The sequence below is a fragment of the Panthera onca genome, chromosome B3 (assembly GCF_046562875.1).
Source record: "Panthera onca isolate mPanOnc1 chromosome B3, mPanOnc1 haplotype 2, whole genome shotgun sequence".
In the NCBI taxonomy this organism is placed as follows: Eukaryota; Metazoa; Chordata; class Mammalia; order Carnivora; family Felidae; genus Panthera; species Panthera onca.
Genome location: NC_138344.1, coordinates 54,088,461 through 54,110,643, shown reverse-complemented (window position 1 = coordinate 54,110,643; position 22,183 = coordinate 54,088,461). Strand labels below are relative to the sequence as shown.

General features: G+C 42.3%; 1 protein-coding gene and 1 long non-coding RNA gene across 4 annotated transcripts in view; one reads left to right on the top strand and one right to left on the bottom strand.

Moving 5' to 3' along the window:
• The window catches only part of LOC144616561 (uncharacterized), a 71,784-nt gene that overhangs the window by 46,332 nt on the left and 3,269 nt on the right, over positions 1-22,183 (top strand). The gene's annotated exons all lie outside the window — the stretch shown is intronic.
• On the bottom strand, positions 5,301-13,965 carry LOC144616698 (endogenous retrovirus group K member 6 Env polyprotein-like). 3 transcript variants are annotated; one of them, XM_078448594.2, is made up of 2 exons: positions 13,288-13,965; positions 5,301-8,098 (listed from the first exon to the last, which is right to left on the bottom strand). In XM_078448594.2, the coding sequence occupies exon 2, from the start codon at positions 8,095-8,097 to the stop codon at positions 6,151-6,153; it is 1,947 nt and encodes a 648-aa protein (XP_078304720.2). In that variant the 5' UTR covers position 8,098; positions 13,288-13,965; the 3' UTR covers positions 5,301-6,150. The 3 variants fall into 3 exon arrangements, 1 of the variants encoding a protein (XP_078304720.2); XR_013556275.2 differs by lacking the exon at positions 5,301-8,098 and adding an exon at positions 8,343-8,454; XR_014137803.1 differs by lacking the exon at positions 5,301-8,098 and adding an exon at positions 9,408-9,500 and having other exon boundaries at positions 13,288-13,376.

Genomic DNA, 22,183 nt, shown 5'->3' with positions numbered 1-22,183 from the left:
CTCTGTGCTGACAGCTCAGAGCCTGGAGCCTGCTTTGGATTCTGTGTCTCCCTCTCTCTCTGCCCCTCCCTTGCTCATGCTCTATCTCTCAAAAATAAATAGACATTAAAAATTTTTTTTAAAAATCTAAGATATCAAAACAGATACATTACCACTACAGAATCCAAAGAACTATAAGGATCATTGAAAGCCTCAGGGGAATAGATTTACAGGAGGGAGGCTTTTAAAAAGGTCCCACTCTATTTACACACTGAGGAGTGTTGCTCTATGTCAAATACAGGCTGTATGTTAATCCAACACTCAACCCGATGGAGGCCATCCAGCTGTATAGTGGGCAATATATCTAGAATCAACTAGAGTTGGATTCAAACCCTGGATTCTACACATATTACTCTATAAGCTTAAACCAGTGATGAGGATAAACATGGTGCTTACACCATATGATAGTTGTAAGAATTCAATAAAGTGATGCAAGTAAAGCACTTAGCACAGTGCCTATCACCAAGAAAGTGCTTGATAAATGTTAATTTTTTCTATTAGAACAGTAGAAGTGCACCTAATACCCAGGAGTCATTACTTGTCCAAAGGGGAGCCCCCCTTCCCCAACACACACACATGTATAAGTCAGGGAATTCATCCAAACCAACATGCCCTATTTCCTGTGTCTTCTCCCAAAACATAATCTGCTAAACTCTTTGCTCACTTTGATCTTGGATTTGCCTGTGAATCGTTTTTGTGTATATGCCTCTTCCCCAAACGAATGCTTCTTGCTCTAACTACAGTGCAGCCCCTGTCCTGGTTTTGCTTCACTGACAAGGTTTTGGCATGTGAGTCTTGCTCTCTTAGCATATGATTTAAGTTTGCTTCTGTTTTCGACTTCCATCCTCCTGATGGCTCGTGGTGACCATCACACTGTTGGAGAGGAAAACAAACACAGAGAAGAAACAAAGTAAATAGCCTTGAGTTTAAGGAATAAGTAACCAACATTAGATTGCTTTCTGAGAGTAGCTTTTGATGACAGAAGGGGATGACAAGTGAAGAGAATAGTGCACAAAATCACTGCCTCTTGCTCACAGGTGAAAAGGCAGAGTTGCAGAAAGAGTTTGGGGGGGGTGATGAGGGAGAAAATGTATACAGCACACTTCCCCTGCTCTATGATGCTCTCTGGGAATTGTGACAGTTAATACTGGCATCAGTGACAATTAGTAGGGCTTAGTCAAGGAGCCACTTAATCAGAAAATCTCTTTACCTTAAAATACCCTCCATTTCTTTACTTTTGGAAATGGAAAGGAAAAGCTATTTCTGTGGTTTCTCAAATCCCTAAAATTGCAGTTTGGGTGCAAATTTTCAAAGTAGTCTCTGCCAGAGTGTTGCTTTTATAAGACTAGAACCAGGCATTCAGCTTTAGGGAAGCCAGGGATTTGGAGGTAAGCCACAGTAGGCCTAGGGCCAGCTCCCAGATTTCTGATGTTTTATGGCATTTACAACTCACCACTCTCCATTGAAACCACTGCTTCAGATGAGAGGATAAGAAAAGAGTGTGGCCTTGTGAAGAGCCATCTTAATCATGGAATTACCCTAGGTCATTGGGATACCTGCTCTGTTGTGGGAAACCCTGCAGTTTGAGCATTGTTTTAATTCAAGATGGTAAAGACTGGAGGAAACCTGTACTGACAATGATTGAAATTTCTTTCCACCTCTGGCATCTCATATGCAAAAAATATAAGCCTATAAATCTCTCCCCACCTTTCTACTAACCCCTTTCAAAGTCATTAAAGCAGTTTGGGGGGCCATGAAATCTGGTGTCCGGCAGCACTAAGTTCTGTCCCTAAAGAGAAAGCTCTTTTCCACAAACGCAATTTTGCCCAGTGCCTCTGCTGAGTCCTCCTTATTCCTGACAACATCTTGCTCCCTCTTTGTTAAATATTTCAAAAGATTTTTCCCTACATCCAGTAACATAGTTCAGGGATTCCCTTTTAACACAACATATAGTACATCAAATTATTTCAAAGTGCCTTAGAGGAAAGTTAACCATGATTAGTGAGATAGAAAATGAGGTGTTCCTATTTTATAGTAGTGTAATCAGAGAAGGTAGTAAGGTGAATAGATAATTGAATAAAATAAGGGGTGGGACTTGGAAGTATTTGAGAAAGATTATTCTAGGCAGAAGGAACAGCTAATGCAAAGGCTCTGAGATGGCAGATTGGAGGCATGTGTTCAAGGAAAAGCAAGAAAGTCAGTGTGGCTGGAGCACAACAAATGAGAATGACAAAAGAGAGGTTATAGACTATTGGGGAAACAGTCACTTAAGGTTTTATAGGCTTTTTCTCTGAGAAGATAGGAAGCCACTGGAGAGTTTTGAGCAAAAGAAAGACATGATCTGACTTAAGTTTTGTTTTATTTTAGAGAGAGAGAGAGAGCAAGCAGGGGAGAGAGGCAAAAGGAGAGAGACAGAATATCCAGCAGGCTCCACGCTCAGTGCAGAGCCCAACATGGCTCAATCCCATGACCTTGATTCATGACCTGAGCTGAAATCAAGAGCTGGACACTCAACCAACTGAGCCATTCAGGTGCACCCACTTTAGTTTTAAAAGGATCACAGGAAAGGAAGAAAGAAAACCAGTTAGGAAATTATTGCAATACTCCAGATGAGAAATGTTAATACCTTAACCAAGGTTATAGCATGTGGATATGAGTGAGAAAATTGGAACAGAAAGAGATGCTGAGAATTGGTAGTTTTATAGATATATTTTTAAGATGGAGCCAACAAGATTTCCTAAAAAAATTACTGGTAAGTTATGAGGAAAGATAGGAATTTAAAAAAATGCAAGATTTTTGGCTCACACAACTGGATAGATCACTTGTTATTGGTAGAGAAGAGACTGCTGCAGTTAAATTAAAGTCAAGGGGAAAATCAGGAGTTCTGTTTTGAACACATTGACTTTAAATTTGTATTGAACACCTCTGTAGAGATTTTGAATTAGCAGAAAGAATTTTAGATGAGAGGTTGAGGCTGAACTTTTGCTTTGAGCATCATTGTCATATAGATTTTTAAAGCCATGATATCATATGAAATTGTAGATAGGCATAACAATGTTTAAAGAGGTCAAGTAGATGTGAAGGAGTCACCAGAGATGACTGAGAAGGAGCAGCCAGTGATGCAAGGGGACAGCTAAGAGAGAGTGATGTGCCCAAGCCAACTAAAGAAAATATTCAGGAAGGAGGAAATTTTCAATTTTATTAAAAACTGCTAGGGAGGCATCACAATCCCAGACTTTAGCCTCTACTACAAAGCTGTAATCATCAAGACAGCATGGTATTGGCACAAAAACAGGCACATCGACCAATGGAATAGAATAGAAACCCCAGAACTAGACCCACAAATGTATGGCCAACTAATCTTTGACAAAGCAGGAAAGAACACCCAATGGAAAAAAGACAGTCTCTTTAACAAATGGTGCTGGGAAAACTGGACAGCAATATGCAGAAGATTGAAGCTAGACCACTTTCTCACACCATTCACAAAAATAAACTCAAAATGGATAAAGGACCTGAATGTGAGACAGGAAACCATCAAAACACTAGAGGAGAAAGCAGGAAAAGACCTCTCTGACCTCGGCCGTAGCAATCTCTTACTCGACACATCCCCAAAGGCAAGGGAATTAAAAGCAAAAATGAATTACTGGGACCTTATGAAGACAAAAAGCTTCTGCACAGCAAAGGAAACAACCAACAAAACTAAAAGGCAACCAACGGAATGGGAAAAGATATTTGCAAATGACATATCGGACAAAGGGCTAGTATCCAAAATCTATAAAGAGCTCACCAAACTCCACACCCGAAAAACAAATAACCCAGTGAAGAAATGAGCAGAAAACATGAATAGACACTTCTCTAAAGAAGACATCTGGATGGCCGACAGGCACATGAAAAGATGCTCAATGTTGCCCCTCATCAGGGAAATACAAATCAAAACCACACTCAGATATCACCTCACGCCAGTCAGAGTGGCCAAAATGAACAAATCAGGAGACGATAGATGCTGGAGAGGATGTGGAGAAATGGGAACCCTCTTGCACTGTTGGTGGCAATGCAAATTGGTGCAGCCGCTCTGGAAAGCAGTGTGGAGGTTCCTCAGAAAATTAAAAATAGACCTACCCTATGACCCAGCAATAGCACTGCTAGCAATTTACCCAAGGGATACAGGAGTACTGATGCATAGGGGCACTTGTACCCCAATGTTTATAGCAGCACTCTCAACAATAGCCAAATTATGGAAAGAGCCTAAATGTCCATCAACTGATGAATGGATAAAGAAATTGTGGTTTATATACACAATTGAGTACTACGTGGCAATGAGAAAGAATGAAATATGGCCCTTTGTAGCAACATGGATGGAACTGGAGAGTGTGATGCTAAATGAAATAAGCCATACAGAGAGCCATACCATACCATACCATATGGTTTCACCCTTATGTGGATCCTGAGAAACTTAACAGAAACCCGTGGGGGAAGGGAAGGAAAAAAAAAGAGGTTAGAGTGGGAGAGAGCCAAAGCATAAGAGACTCTTAAAAACTGAGAACAAACTGAGGTTGATGGGGGTGGGAGGGAGGGGAGGGTGGGTGATGGGTATTGAGGAGGGCACCTTTTGGGATGAGCACTGGGTGTTTTATGGAAACCAATTTGACAATAAACTTCATATATTGAAAAAAAAAAACTGCTATGAGGTCAAGAAAGATGAAGACTAAGAAATAACCATGGTAGAAAGTTGAAAAATTGAAGTTTACCTCAGTTGAATATTTAATGTCTTTTGTCTCAAAGAGAAATTTAAAGGACCTTTAAAACAGCATGTGAGACACAAACATTTATTAATTTCCACTGTAAATTTGGTGACCAAATTTCCCAAGCACCAAGATTGATAAGATAGTGTTTTAATGGAGCAATGTATTTGAAAATATGATTGTTCTCTAAAACTCAAGCCATGTTTACAATAGACCAGGAAAGACCCATCAGCAGAGATAATGGTTCACCCCATTCTGGATGTCTTTCTACCCCATTGAGAATCAGTGACTCGTTCATCCACTTATTCCTTCATTTTGTAAAACACTGTTATTTATAGTTCCCTGTTTCTCTGTTTCTTTGTCCTTCTCTTTGCCTATCTATACCATCCTCTACCTACCTACCTATTTACAAAAGAAATGCTGCTTTAATAGAAGATAGCCTTAACACATAGGTAGAGTTTTTGCCAACAAGATCAGAAAAATCCATAAACATTTTATTCTTTAATATCTGTGGAGGCTATAGAAGATTTTACCATGCTTCGCTGCAAAAACAAGAACCACTTTGAGAAACACATACTAAAACTCCCATGAGCAGAATGACCGAAAACTGCAGTAAGGATAATGAGTTTCTGTTCAGTGGCATTTGAAGTACCTAGAGGATGTTTAGGAGGAAATGTTAGGTAGAAAGGGATATATGAATGTATGGGTTTGTAGAACAAGAGAGAAGTCTATTTTGAATAAATAAAGTTAAGAGTTTGAGCCATTATGAGGTAACTTTGGTGTATGTCGCGGCCGGCGCGACAAACACCAAGGTCAGGGTCCTGAGGGTAGGGGAATGCAAGAAAAAAAGAGAGAAGAGAAAGTTTGGGAACAGGAGGGTCCCCTGGGCTGATGGCCCAAGTGACGGCTTTATTGTTGCTGTACACAATCTTTTATAACCAGACTCTTATGGGTTAGGTCATTCTAAGAATAAACAGGTTTCACATAATTGCTGCCCACCAAAACATTTAGTTCTGTGTTTCTTGTGCATTTTCTAGACGGGTCACAAGACCTTGTTGATAAGATTGCTAGCAAAACACAATTCCCATGTTTGTTTCTATCTGACTCGGGGTAGAAAAAGGGAGGTAGCATTACTGCCAACACCTGCAGACCACAGGCTTCAGGAATTAACTTTCTCAGCCTTGACAAGGCTTTCGTATGCCCTTGAAAGTGGGGGAATGGGAGGGGGAACCACCGGGTTGGCTTGAGTCAACAGGGAACGTTGCTCGACCCGGTCTCAGCCTGGCGCCGGGGCCCGGCCTCCCACATGAACGGGAGGGGGGACCACCGGGTTGGCTTGAGTCAACGGTGAACATTGCTCGACCCGGTCTCAGCCTGGCACCGGGGCCCGGCCCCCCACATGTCCCCCTATTGTTTGTAATTGCAACATGTGCATCCTGGCTTGGTATGTGGTAAAGGCAGTAAGACCCCATCTCCAGAAATAACACAGCAAGACAAGTATAACAGATATTACAGAAACAATTCCAATAAAGATCCAAAAGGAATGCTGAAGAATATTAAATGGATTAAACCCATTAAGTTGGTGCAGTATGGTTTCAGCGAGATCTCCAGGGTCAGGGAAACTGAGTGAGCTACTTGCAACAGCATTTATCTCTTCTTGTAGCTGTAAGAGGTCTAAGCTAGTATTAGCATCATGCCAAACCCCTTGTAAATGACGACGCACTTGTCCCCATGTCACATTGGTATACTCTAAAGGGGTAACACAGATATGCTTATATGCATCATGACAAATTAAAGAAAGTCTGGTACGCAAAACAGCAAACTGATCACCAAGATACATTAATGCTTCTTGTAGCGCCTCTAATTGGGCTTCCAATTTATGATCTATTCGTTCTTGAGTGGCAAACACCTTGGATACATTATGAGCCAATTCATTTACATGGGATGCCATTTGGGCACTTTCATGTAAGGATATTACAGATACAGTTGCAGAGGCAATTACAGTCACTGTTGCTATGAGTCCAACAATTAAGAGTCCAAGAAACCGTTTGGTCCTGCGCAGCCGTTTACTGATTTCTAAAGCCAATTGCATCCCATAATTAGGATACCAAGGTCCTGTAACATATACTGGCAACATCCAGTAGGGAGGTTGTAAGACCAGATAAACCTTCATTCCACTTCTAGAGGGTCCATCTACTGGTAGACAATTGGTCAAAACACAAGCAGGACACGTCAGCTGGTATAACTGATGACCATCTTCTTTTACTGGAGTAATGGTCCCATCTCCAACAATCAGATAGTAGGGTGGAGGAACACAGGCACGCAATTGCAGAACTGGAGAAACATAATATTCTGGAAAACTAAAGCTGTCATTAGTATATATTTTATCAAAGGTAGCATATAACTTCCAAAGATCAGAATGAATTCTTCCTTCAGGGGATTGCAAAATGGTTTGTGGGATAATCTTATGGTGTACCTGTACCTCGCTAGGAGGTGGATCCACGACCCTGGGATCAAGAGTCTCATGCTCTACCGACTGAGCTAGCCGGGCCTTTCGGGAATAATCTGTAATGGTATAGTTTATGTCTTTAGGAGTCATCCTCAAAGAAGAGGACTGGGCACATATACCCCAAGGTGAGTCCCCAGTAAGGCCTTGACCAGCTGAGGGACATATAGGAAGATTCTGAGGGGGATCATGCGGTCCAAAAAACATCCATTCTCCTAATAATTCTCTCTTTTGCCAATAAGCGGCAACAGAGCGGGGTACCCATTCAGAAAGACGCTTGTCATTTTGCCACATAGTATAAGTAATAGACCGCCCTACTGGTTTCGTACCCAAACACCCATAAGCAAGTTTGTACGGCACAGACTCCCTTTGCAGGCAGATGGGTACTCCTGCAGAGAGTGCCGTCCAATTTATAGAGGCCGACACAGTGGGCAAAAACCCTGCATCTTCCCCTCCCATAAAGGTGAGATTAGTGTATACTATGGGTGTGGGGTCTCTCCATGTTACAGGTTGTACTGTAGGAGGACCTACCATGTATGCCCAATAGAGGGCAGACTCTCCGGTTGTAGTTAGAATGCACAGGCATGCCAAGAAGACATGTGTGGCCGTTACCTCTCTACCTGAGGCCATCACTACATCAGTGGCCTGGGTCAACAGGTTCTTTATCTGTCCCCAGGTGGGTGTACCCGCCTTATGACTCCGCCGTTGTCGCTTCTGGGGGGGCTCCGTCTCTGTCAATTTGGCCATTTTTCGGCACAACTGTAATGTCTCTGAGGAGCCGAAGTGGGACCCAGCGTGGCGCTTCCTCATCCTGTGGAAAAACACAAGCATACCCTCGCCCTTTTCAAAGGACTGGGTCTGGGCCTCGCCAAATGCCTTCCGGCATATCTTTCCATCTAGCCATCAAGAGAGGTTCTTGACTCTTTCCCCAGCGACGCTCTGCGGCAGTCATCCCTGCTTCATTGACATTTAAAAAATTTAAAACATACAACACAAGAGTGAGATGTACATGTGGGGAATACTTTATCTTTCCCTTTAATATCTCCCCTTCTTTAAGTTTTTGCAGATATTGTTTTAGAGTCAGATGAGCTCGCTCAACAATAGCCTGTCCTGTGGAATTATAAGCAATGTCAGTTGTATGCTCAATTCGGAGTCGGCGGCAAAATTCTGCAAAAGATTTAGAAGTATAAGCACTACCATTGTCAGTTTTTATTTTATGAGGTTTGCCCATTGATGCAAAGGCAGAAAATAGGTGATTTTGAACATCAACAAATGCTTCTCCTGAGTGGGCTGAAGCATGTATATAGCCTGAGCAAGTATCTACAGACACATGTATATATTGCAATTTCCCAAAAGGTAAATATTGGGTGACGTCCATTTGCCACAAATCATTGGGCCGAAGACCTCGGGGATTAATGGCATAGACCGGCTGTGGGAAGAATTGCGGACAGATGCCGCACTGTTTAACAATTTGTCTGGCCGCTTTACGAGATATTTTGAATTCTCGTCGAAGGGCTGCCGCATTCTGATGAAAATTATCATGACTCCTTTTGGCTGTTTCCAAAGGAGTGGTAATGGGCAGAACTTGCAATAAATGGGTTGCTGCATCGGCTATCCGATTCCCAGCAACTAGGGGACCAGGCAGATTGGTGTGAGCTCGACTGTGGGAAATATAAATTGGACTGTGCCGTGAATTAAGAGGTTTTTGTATAGCATGAAATAGATGATACAGTTCCTCATCTGCTGTCAGTATAAAGGCAGTGGGAAGTTGCAACACGGCGTTGACAACGTATTGACTGTCAGAATAGACATTTATAGACTCTGGGTAAGTTTTTAGGGCTACCTGTACAGCATAAAGCTCGGCCCTTTGGACAGATTTAGTCGTATAATTTAAAGTGATCAAATTTTTATGTTGGGAAGTGACATAATACACTGCAATTTTACCCTCTTTACTAGCATCCACAAAAATGGAAACAGCATCTTCAATCGGCTGACAAACAATAGGATTATAGGGCAAAATATCTATAAGACTGAAACCTTGTATTAAAGAATCAGAAAGTAAATGAAATTTAATTTGACCTGTAAAATTAGCCAAGGCAAGTTGCCATTCGATGGACTGAGCAAAAGCAGCGTCCACCAGCTTCTGTGTCAGAAAGGCACATGCAATAAATTCTGGATCGTGTCCAAAGAGCTGAACAGCTCGGGATCTTCCTCTAATGATGAGAAGACAAACCATAGATAGTAAAGGATTAATGACATGCAGAGAGTGTAAGGCTAAATGTAGCCATTCAAGTGGACCATGAGATTGCCACAGAATTGCAAAGGGGATGACCTGAGGTTTTAATATTATTAGATACAAAGGCTGAGAAGGGTCAATTCTAGTGACTTGGGCCTGCTGAATGGCCTGTTCTATATGTCTTATAGCTTCTTTAGCTTCCTGAGTGAGACTTCGCAGGGATGCTGGAGAACTATCTCCTTTTAGAATATTAAACAAAGGCAGTAATTGTTCTGTGGTGACTCCTAGTGTATTTCTAATCCAGTTTATATCTCCTAATAATTTCTGAAAATCATTTAGAGTAGTCAAATGTCCGGTTCTAACTGATACTTTCTGAGGTCGGACAGTTGAATTGGAGATGAGATACCCCAGGTATTCAAAAGGTGCTTCCCTTTGAACTTTCTCAGGGGCAACAATCAAATTATATGCTTTAAGGCATCTTTGGAGAGAAATAAAAGCCTCCTGTAATAATTCCTCAGTTTCAGCAGCCAAAAGTAAGTCATCCATATAATAGATGCAATATACATGGGGAAAACTCTGTCTAAAAGGGGCAATTGCTCTGGCCACAAACTCTTGACATAAAGTCGGACTGTTAGCCATGCCTTGCGGTAAGACCTGCCACTGATACTGCTTAGCAGGTTCCTGTAAGTTAGTGGAAGGCAGGGAGAATGCAAAATGTTCTCCGTCGCCAGGGGCCAATGGAATGGTAAAAAAACAATCTTTTAAGTCCAAAACTAGTAATTGATATTGTAAAGGAATGGCCGATAGGGAAGGGAGGCCAGGTTGCAAAGCCCCCATGGGCTTCATGACAGCATTAATTGCTCTCAAATCTTGCAGCAACCTCCATTTATTTGACTTTTTTCTAATCACAAAGATTGGGGTGTTCCAGGGACTGGTGGAGGGAACTAAATGACCTAATTGCAGTTGTTCCTCTATGAGGTGAGCAGCAGCCTCCCTCTTAACAGTAGGTAAGGGCCATTGGTCAACCCACACTGGAGTGGAAGTCATCCACTGGAGAGGCATAGCGTGGGGAGTTTCCAATGGCCCTAGGAAAAACCCAATCCGAAATGGTCTCTTTTAGGCTCGGGGACATATGGCTCAGGATTCCCTTGTAACTCCTTCCCTAAGCCTTTCCCCTCAATATAGCCCATTTCCTTCATAAGGTGCATAGCAAGATTAGCCTGTTTTTGAATTGGGACTGCCTTAGTCTCCAGAGTCAAATTCATTGCAGTTAATATGTCCCTGCCCCAGAGATTAAGATCTATATTCAAAACAAAAGGTTGAAAAGTTCCAGTCATACCATCAGGCAGTCTCCAATGTAAATAATCAGAGCCTTGCAAATGGAGCAGAGGCATAACCAACACCTTTAATTGGAATATTAGTCACTTGAGCAGGCCATGTGACAGGCCAATTTTTTTGAGCAATAACTGAGACATCTGCACCTGTATCCACTAGTCCCTCAAAAGGGACTCCTTGGATATGCAATGTAAGCATGGGCTTTTCTACAGAGATCACTTTAGCCCAATAAAGATCTGTGGAGCCAAACCCCTGATTTCCCCGATAAGGTTTAACGGCCTTATTATTGGAGGATATCCGGGGTATCAAGATCAATTGTGCTATGGGAGTCTTGGGCTCAAGCACCAAAGTTCCCATAGTTAAGCCAGCCAAAAATTTTATTTCTCCAGTGTAATCTTCATCAATAACTCCAGGATAGATCATCAATCCCTTAAGAGTCCAGCTGGATCTTCCCAATAATAACCCCCAAGTATTCCTGGGTAGAGGCCCCCATATCCCTGTGGGGATGGCTTTAGGGGGCTGCCCTCCTTCGAGGTAAATGGACTGAGCTGGGGCAAGATCTAGTCCTGCACTGGTGGGGGTGCCGCGGTGTAGTTGGCTAATACCTGGGAGGTCTCCAGTGTTGGACACAATGGGTGAGAAGGCACCTGTGGGAACATTGCTGCAATTGTTTGAGGGGCCTGCGGCTAGCCCCGCTCCCAGTTTCCCTGAAGAGGTTTGCCATTACAATCAGTTTTAGAGCGGCATTCATTGACCCAGTGATACCCCCGTCTACATCTGGGACAAATAATTGCCGGCTTATTATTAATGTTAGGGCCACTTGGCAAACTGGGGGTGGTTGGAATTATTTTTGTACTATGACATTGGGCCTTCATATGGCCCTTTTGGCCACATTTGAAACACACTATTCCACCCAACTTCCTTGGATTAGTTCTTACGTTTTTACCCTGAAGCTGCGCATGCACCTGTAAGGGGTCTATTCCCTTTAAGGCGGCTGCCAAGGTAATGCCCTGAATATAAGATGGTCCAATCTCAGCACATAGTCTGATATAATCCTCCAAGGTACCCTGATTTTTCCAAGGACGAATGGCTGCCTGACATGCAGAATTAGCATTTTCATAAGCCAGTTGTTTTACAATAATGGTACCTGCCTCCCCATCAGTAACGATACGACTGACTGCAGTCAAAAGGCGCCCAACGAAATCCTGGTACTTCTCATCTGGCCCTTGCCTAATTTTAGACAATTCCTCAGTTCTGCCCCCTGTGGAGGGGAGTTTTTTCCAAGCTGTAATGGCAGAGGTATTAATATGATTATATGCAATTTCAGGATAATTTAGCTGGAGGCCCACATCATAATATTGTCATGTACCTGTGAGCATGTTAAAATCCACTGGTATGTTAGTTCTTTTATTATACATAGCCTGTTTTTCAGCATTCTCTGCAAATTCTGCTTTCCACAAGAGGTTATCTCCCACACTCAAACAAGCCTGAGCAATGACCTTCCAATCTCCTGGGCATAATGCCTCCCTGCTCAAATTATCAAGCATAGACAGGGTAAAGGGAGCTGTTGGACCATACTGGGCTGCAGAGGATTTCAAATCTTTCAGCAATTTAAAACTTAGGGCGGAATACACTCTCTGTCCCCCCTGCTGAATAACAGGGTAAGCGTGAAAAGCAGAGGTGTCTTCCCCATACTGTGTTGCTTGATACAGAGTCCGCTGCAAAGGAGTAGTTCCCATAACGGGGTAAGGTTCAGTGGACTGTTGATTCTGAGTAATAGGGAAAGCCATCCGAGGTAAGCCTCTATCTGTTGCCTGAAGAGAAGGTCGTTTTAAAGGTACCTTCTGGACCAGAGGGGCCAAGAAGGCAGGCTTCCTCTGATCTTCCAAATACGGCCCATCATCTCCCTGATCCCCAAAAGGAGAGTCATCACTATTTTCTGGATCTTGCATAGATAACTGTTCTAGGAGGGGGAGAGGAGGTAAAGGTGAAGGCACCGTGACTGTCCCGAAAGGGCATTGAAAGTAGTTTCTGGAGGGACAGGAGCATCTGAAGTCACTAAGGGTTGGGCTGCTTCCGAGCTAAGAGAAACTATTTCAATAGAATCCTGCGGATCAAGGACCTCCTTAATACAGGTCCAAGTAGACCACAAAGTCCCTGGAACCGCAGCTCCACGAATCTTCATTTGATTTTTAAGTTCCTGACCAACTCGCTGCCAATCCTTTAAATCAACTGTACCCCCGTCTGGAAACCATGGGCAATAATCATGCACTATGTCAAAAAATTCCCTAAGGGCTGACTGAGAAACCTTAATTCCCTTCTCCTTCATAAGAGCCTGCAAGGCAGTTATAAAATATCCCTGTTCCATAGACTGTTTCTGTCCCATAGTTTTACTCCCGTCGTCTGTGCTGCTGGCACAGTTCCCCTACCTGAATTAGACGCCGCGCGGTCCGCTTTCGCTTTCCTCCTTGTTGTCTCAGGTCCCTGTTCGGGCGCCACTTGTCGCGGCCGGCGCGACAAACACCAAGGTCAGGGTCCTGAGGGTAGGGGAATGCAAGAAAAAAAGAGAGAAGAGAAAGTTTGGGAACAGGAGGGTCCCCTGGGCTGATGGCCCAAGTGACGGCTTTATTGTTGCTGTACACAATCTTTTATAACCAGACTCTTATGGGTTAGGTCACTCTAAGAATAAACAGGTTTCACGTAATTGCTGCCCACCAAAACATTTAGTTCTGTGTTTCTTGTGCATTTTCTAGACGGGTCACAAGACCTTGTTGATAAGATTGCTAGCAAAACACAATTCCCATGTTTGTTTCTATCTGACTCGGGGTAGAAAAAGGGAGGTAGCATTACTGCCAACACCTGCAGACCACAGGCTTCAGGAATTAACTTTCTCAGCCTTGACAAGGCTTTCGTATGCCCTTGAAAGTGGGGGAATGGGAGGGGGAACCACCGGGTTGGCTTGAGTCAACAGGGAACGTTGCTCGACCCGGTCTCAGCCTGGCGCCGGGGCCCGGCCTCCCACATGAATGGGAGGGGGGACCACCGGGTTGGCTTGAGTCAACGGGGAACATTGCTCGACCCGGTCTCAGCCTGGCACCGGGGCCCAGCCCCCCACAGGTGTAGATGGGGGTCATAGAAGAGAGATTGCAGAGAATGAAAGAAGAATTGAATGATCACTATTAAAATGTTTCAGGGGGCTTCCCTCTCTTTCATAACTATGCTTAATCAATATTACAGCATTGCTTTTCTCATAAAATGCCATTTTTATTACATAATTATAAAACTAACTCATGAGAGAAAATAGTAAATGCAATCCATCATCAGTGTTCACATCTCATCAATGGACTATGCCAAGAAGTCTCTTCCACTCCTGCCCCCTGTCCAACTATTTTTGGATTCTGGTTGTTCCACTATTCTTTTAAAGCCTGAAGTATTTTCTTGGGGACATTTCTGGATAGAGATATACAGAACAGAGTAATCCTTTTCATAAAAATAACAGAGTATAAAGCCTTCAGGAAATGGAATATGTCTAGATAATATTTCATTTATTGTCTCATTTCTTCTGAACCATAAGGTCCTTCATTTCCGTTTGTAAGCATTTTAACAACCAACATGAAATGGCTCTGAAAAGACTGCTACTTTTCTTCTATGAGACTTACTACTTTCTTCTTGATTGAAACACTGCTTGGACATAGTGACACTATTTGGACTTTTTATGCTGAAGCTATTTCTTTTAGAAGTCAGATTCTAGGGGTGCCCAGTTGGCTCAGTCAGTTAAACATCTGACTTCAGCTTGGGTCATGATCTCGCGGTTCATGGGTTTGAGCCTCCCATCAGGCTCTCTGCTGACAGCTGTATGCCTGGAGCCTGCTTCAGATTCTGTGTCTCCGTCTCTCTTTGTCCCTCCCCAGTTTGCGCTCTGTCTCTCTTTCAAAAATAAATAAACATTGAAAAAAATTTTAAATAAAATATCTGTAGAATCTGACTTTTTAATTTTTTTTAATGTTTATTTATTTTAGAGAGAGACAGAGACAGAGAGCAAGCGGGGGAGGGACAGAGACAGAGGGAGACACAGAATTTAAAGCAGGTTCCAGGCTCCAAGCTGTCAACATAGAGCCCCACGCAGGGCTCAAACTCACCAACCGTGAGATCATGACCTGAGCTGAAGTCGGACGCTTAACCGACTATGCCACCCAGGCGCCCCTCCAGAGATATTTTAAATTCAACACAATAACTACATCTTGCACTATAATTCAAGTTCCTAATTATAAAACCATCTTTTCCTGCTTTCATTAACTCCTTTGTGGTCAGGACTGGTATCTGTTTGTCTGTGTGCATGACATCTACAGCACAGCATCTTGCAAACCAGATGCATTTGCATAATGAAATTGCCCTGAAAAAAAAAATTAAAACTTTTGACTTAGTCTTTAATTATTTGAAAATCTTAAATTATTAGGAAAGAATATTTTAAAAATCTTGTCTTTGTCTTCAATTATTAGAAAATATATTGGGGCGTTTAACATTAATTTATACATGTCAGTGAACAGAATCGTAGATGTGTCTCACTATTCAATTTCCTCTTAGTGCTTTAAGAGATTTTCTTATGTTTTTCTCCAAGAAACCTACTTATAACTTTTGTTTTAATTGAAACAGGGATTGTTTTTTGACCAAGATTAAAATCATAAACAACATTCATGGGGTGTCTGGGTGGCTCAGTCGGTTAAGCATTCAACTCTTGATTTTGACTCAGGTCATAATCTTTTTTTTTTTTTTTTTCAATATATGAAGTTTATTGTCAAATTGGTTTCCATACAACACCCAGTGCTCATCCCAAAAGGTGCCCTCCTCAATACCCATCACCCACCCTCCCCTCCCTCCCACCCCCCATCAACCCTCAGTTTGTTCTCAGTCTTTAACAGTCTCTTATGCTTTGGCTCTCTCCCACTCTAACCTCTTTTTTTTGTTTCCTTCCCCTCCCCCATGGGTTTCTGTTAAGTTTCTCAGGATCCACATAAGAGCGAAAACATATGGTATCTGTCTTTCTCTGTATGGCTTATTTCACTTAGCATCACACTCTCCAGTTCCATCCACATTGCTACAAAGGGCCATATTTCATTCTTTCTCATTGCCACGTAGTACTCAATTGTGTATATAAACCACAATTTCTTTATCCATTCATCAGTTGATGGACATTTAGGCTCTTTCCATAATTTGGCTATTGTTGAGAGTGCTGCTATAAACATTAGGGTACAAGTGCCCCTATGCATCAGAACTCCTGTATCCCTTGGGTAAATTCCTAGCAGTGCTATTGCTGGGTCATAGGGTAGGTCTATTTTTAATTTTCTGAGGAACCTCCAGACCGTTTTCCAGAGCGGCTGCACCAATTTGCATTGCCACCAACAGTGCAAGAGGGTTTCTGTTTCTCCACATCCTCTCCAGCATCTATAGTCTCCTGATTTGTTCATTTTGGCCACTCTGACTGGCGTGAGGTGATATCTGAGTGTGGTTTTGATTTGTATTTCCCTGATGAGGAGTGATGTTGAGCATCTTTTCATGTGCCTGTTGGCCATCCGGATGTCTTCTTTAGAGAAGTGTCTATTCATGTTTTCTGCCCGTTTCTTCACTGGGTTATTTGTTTTTCGGGTGTGGAGTTTGGTGAGCTCTGTATAGATTTTGGATACTAGCCCTTTGTCCGATATGTCATTTGCAAATATCTTTTCCCATTCCGTTGGTTGCCTTTTAGTTTTGTTGGTTGTTTCCTTTGCTGTGCAGAAGCTTTTTGTCTTCATAAGGTCCCAGTAATTCATTTTTGCTTTTAATTCCCTTGCCTTTGGGGATGTGTCGAGTAAGAGATTGCTACGGCCGAGGTCAGAGAGGTCTTTTCCTGCTTTCTCCTCTAGTGTTTTGATGGTTTCCTGTCTCACATTCAGGTCCTTTATCCATTTTGAGTTTATTTTTGTGAATGGTGTGAGAAAGTGGTCTAGTTTCAATCTTCTGCATGTTGCTGTTCAGTTCTCCCAGCACCATTTGTTAAAGAGACTGTCTTTTTTCCATTGGGTGTTCTTTCCTGCTTTGTCAAAGATTAGTTGGCCATACGTTTGTGGGTCTAGTTCTGGGGTTTCTATTCTATTCCATTGGTCTATGTGTCTGTTTTTGTGCCATGCAAACTAATTTTAAAATTGAGCAAAATAAACCTCAAAATTTAACTGTTGCACTCTCTACCATGCAGTCCACAGATAATATTGATTTTATTGGACATTGGACTTAATAATTCAGATATTTAAACAGGACAACATATGTCAAGTACCTAGCACATCAATCAATCTTGTTATAAGTAGTACCAACAGATGGTATGGTTGAATACATGGTAATCCCTTTTGCTAGACCATTATTCTACTTGTTAGCAAACTCATTAAATGCCCATGCATTATTTTTTTTTAAATATTTGTTAATGTTTATTTATTTTGAGAAAGAGAGAGAGAGAGAGAGAGACAGAGCATTAGTGAGAGAGGAGCAGGGAGAGAGGGAGACACAGAATCTGAAGCAGGCTCCAGGGTTTGAGCTGTCAGCACAGAGCCTGTCACAGGGCTCGAACCCACCAATCACAAGATCATGACCTGAGCTGAAGTTGGATATTCAACCAACTGAGTCACCCACATGCCCCACCCATGCATGATTTTTAAAAAGTAGCCAGGGTAAACAAAACATAAATATTGATATTTTATTTGTGATTTTTAGAATATGATGTAATACTTTTAAATTTATTGCTATTTTTAAAAATCAATTAATTTGAGTGCTAAGCGCCCCTAAGCAATCTACAGCTACTATTCCTGTATGGCTGCTTGACTGCTTTCTGAAGTTTGATAGCAGAATACATAAACTTCAAAGTTACTTTTACTAAACATAAGATTATCTTTTAAATATCTAAAAAATTTAATATAGATCTGTAGTGGTATGCTTTTCCCAAGAGGTAAATGACTACTAATCTAGGCTAATGAGTAAATTATAGTATTATATAATATTATATGAAAAGTAGCTCTGACACAAAAGATTATTCCAAGGAAAGGAAACAAATACCAACTGTTATGCTTACCTATATAAACATAGTGTAATTGAATGACACAATCCCAGGGTTGCAAGTTACCTTGATAAGATTTATTACTATTTCCTTCCTCTCTTCCCACCCCCTTCCCCAAAATGTGTCTGTTTCTAATCAGGAAGAATAAATTTCATGGCTGAAAGCCAGTTTGGAAATCCAGATGGGCAGTAGGAAACCACAGATCTCATTTTCTGTTTACAGGTCCAAATAGAGAAGTTGACATGGTCTATCAAATTGACAGGGTTGGTTATTAATAGTTTATTCTTTCCCTGAGCCTGTATACAGAGGTAAAAGATAAGGAGACTCAGAATAGACCTAATGTAGTACAGTGACATTACAAGTGGTGAGATAGATGTAAGCAGGTCCCAAGCTCTTGTCAGGAAATGGTAAACATCACCTTTCAAGGGGTGTATGAGAAGAAGAAGGAGGAGGAGGAGGAGGAGGAGGAGGAGGAGGAGGAGAAGAAGAAGAAGAAGAAGAAGAAGAAGAAGAAGAAGAAGAAGAAGGAAGAGGAGGAGGAGGAGGAGGAGGAGGAGGAGGAGAAGAAGAAGAAGAAGAAGAAGAAGAAGAAGAAGAAGAAGGAAGAGGAGGAGGAGGAGGAGGAGGAGGAGGGTGGGGGAGAGAAGGGACTGTGCACTGAAACAACATTTGGAGTTGGAGCCATCCTTGATTCCCCTTTCACACCAATAGCCAAGTCATCAGCCAATTCTACTGCCAAGATTTTTCCAGGATTCAGTCAGTTCTCACCACCTCCACAGATATCTGGTGCTTTCTTCTTCTTTTCATATCTTATTCCCCACTACACTACCTTCTTCTCATATCTTATTCCCCACAGTAACTACCCATTTCTGCTCTGCCTACCATTCCCTCCTACGGTCTGTTCTCTGAGTGTGCCTTTTAAAACATAGTCAGGTCATATCACTCCTTGCCCAGAACTCTAATCACTTCCCATGTCACAAAACAATAGTAACAATCCCAAATCCTTTCCATGGTCTGCTTTCCTGAACTTACGTGATCTAGCTCCCACCAACACTCTGACTCTCCTCCTTTTACACACTGTGCCCCAGCTGTACTGACCTTATTAATGTAACTTGAACATTCTCCAGCCTCAGGACATTTTAACTTTTCTTCCCTTTCTCTGGAACTTTCTACTTCCAGGAATCTACACAACTCACTCCCTCAGTTTATTCAGGTCTAAACTCCAATATCACTTTCTTCATCCCAGAGGCCTTTCTAAACCACGCTATTGAAGATAGCACCATGTACCCCATCATCCCCTGTCCCCTGATGTTGGTCCTATACTTGACCAACACTGCCCAACGACAACATGCCATTGGATTTGCACTGAGATATATAACCACCTCACAGGAGTATGAACTGCCTCACACAGAAGAATCTGAAGCTCCCCCTTTGAGTTGTTATAATCTGCTCTTGAAATGCCAGGAACTAGGTTTCCTGGACTTCAGAGGTGTCTTCTCTGAAACCCATCCAGCAAAGTAGAGGCCAGAGGCATAGCAAGTTGTGAGAAACCCTAGATAGCACACAAATGACCAAAAACACATATCTTTTGCAATGCATTTATTTCACCCTTACATTACAGAAGCTATTTGCCTAGAGCACTACCTAACAGAATACCTTTAAATATATAAACACTTCTAAGAAATTTCAGAAAAAAAATTTAAAATAAATTTTTCCCAAGGAAAACTGCAAAATGGTCTCTTCTCAAGAGCCATGATCTCAGCTGCAGAAAAATCTCAATGGTAGTTAAGTCTCAATGATAGCTGGTTGTTATCATGTCACCCAGAACATCTCTGAGGATAGTGAAGACTATGGTTTGCCTGCTGTAGGAAAGACATCTGAATTCTCCCAGTGGTGGGAGAGTTGCCTGTGATGGTTCACAGCCAAGTCCTTCTCTAAGCCTTCCCCTTAGTGGAAGGGAGCTATCTCACCCACAGTTATATTCCCTACCTGGGGACAGCCCACATCTGATGACTAGTCAACTTGGAGATAAAAGGCTTGATGACTATACTTCAGTTTGAGATAATTCTAATGGCTTTCCCAGCTTCAGAGCACCTTATGACTGGCTGTGGCCCTTCTTTCAACTGATTCACCAAACCTTGCTTTCCTCACTCCCTCACAGGAAGTTATGTGCCTAAGTGTGCCTCCCACTTAACTGCATTCAAATCTCAATCTCAAAGTCTGTTTCCCAGGGTACCCAACTTATGACACTGAAGCAATTCAATCTAATCATTACAGTGGCCAAAAGAACCAGCCTGCAGTGTTTGGGGGTCAAGTTATTGCCACTGTGGCTGATTCAGGAACTTGGGAAAATGTACTGACTCTTACAGACTGCTAATGAGTAGTGAGTCGCAGAGCCAGGGCTTAATCCCCATCCTCCCTTTCCAGCTAACTCTTTCAGAAGAGAGCTGGACCCATTGGAATGGCATGCCATCCTCCTAGGCTTCCCCACATTCCAGCCAGACTGGACTTTCCGTTCTTCCAACATGCTGAGCCTTCTCCTGATTCAGGGCCTTTGATTTTGCTATCACTTCTTTCTTAGTAATCATTTCCTGCAATCTTGGCTTTTTGTCAGCCTCAAGGTTTCAGCTTAGTGCTGGATCCTCGGGGAAGCCTTTCTGGAATGACTCTACCAAAGGCGTTTCTCCCACCTCACTAGATTCCCATTGAGCTCATCTCCTCCTCCCATTGAGCTTATTTCTTTCAGTGGCCTTACTCTAAATTATCTTGCTTGTTTATGTCTACTACACACAACTATTTTTCATTTCTTCTCTTCCCCTAAAGAATATAAGCTCTGTGGAGGTAGAAATGATGTCTATCCAGTTCACTGCTGAATTCATAGTGGTTGGAACAGCACCAGGCACATGGTAGGTGTTCAGTTAATGTACTGGATAAAAAAATGAACATCCTTTCTATCAGTCTTGTCTCTACACACAATTAGAAGCTATCTGAGGGGTGTCTGGGTTGCTCAGTCAGTTAAGTACCTGACTCTTGGTTTTAGCTCAGGTCATGATCTCAGGGTTCTTGGCTTCAAGCTCCTCATCAAGCTCCACAATGCCAGTCTCTCTCTCTCTCTCTCCCTGTCCTGCCCTCCCACTCTCACTCCCCCCAACATGTGAATGCTCTCGCTTTCTTTCTCTCTCAAAAATAAATAAACTTTAAAAAAAGCTATCTGAGACAACTTAAAGACACACAAGTACAAGTGCAAAAGCTCTTATACAAGGAATTGGCCAGGGGCCAAATTACAAGGTCTGGAGAGAGTTTTTATTTTTATTTTTTTCCTATTGTCTGTGTTTATAATGCTGGAGAGGGTTGAAGGGGGTGAGGATATTTGTAATATATGAACAAATTGTGAAACTGAGTATTGGGGACGGGAGTGTGGGTGGGATGGGAGTTTCTATCTGATGCACTGCCTCCAAAGTGACAAACTGATTTTCCTGGAACTGTTCATTTAATGAGAATGAAACTTATATGGAAATATGGAAATAGTTCCATATTTCTAGCTGGGATTCAGAATAGAGCAGTCTTTGAAGCATCAGAGAAAGTTCCAGCTGACCAGCTGTAAGTAGAAGATGGATAGAAATGAGACAAATGTGTGTCTTTATGTGTGCTCCAGAGACCTTGCAGGAATAGAGGATTCACACTCTCATGCAGCATCCTTTCCCCACCAGCCCTACCACACTTGTGAAAGTGACAAGGTGCTCAAACCCACATGCATCCTCCCAATCCATATCCCTGCTAGCCTCTGCTAGCATGCAGGATACCTGGTAGCACACAGGATACTTGAGGCAGAAGGGGCTCACCCCTGCAGTGCTTTTTTTATGCTGGGTCCTCTGCTTTAACCACAACAGCTCTGCTTTTCATCCATTTTCTGTATTTCACTTAAGAAAGGCAATATACTTCTGAAGAAATTAAAAACTACTGAATATCCCAGCCCTTCATGTTAGAGTCAAGGAAACCAGAATCCAAAGAGGTGCTTTGAGGAGCTATAGTCCTGTAACAATTAGTGACAGAATCAAACTATGACCGTGGGTGTTGTGTCTTCAAACCCAGCTCCATTTCTCTACCCCATGCCTTATTGCCTATGCCAATCACTTGATATGGCATTCTTTGTTACTTAACTCCCCCATATGTTAATATGATTTCCTCCACCAGTTCTTACAGGCCTTAAGTGAAGAACAGAGCACAGCATGGCACCCTTTGTGTCT

Excerpts from the sequence above, each read along its gene's own strand:
- LOC144616698 (XM_078448594.2), bottom strand. The coding sequence starts at position 8,097 with ATGAGGAAGCGCCACGCTGGGTCCCACTTCGGCTCCTCAGAGACATTA.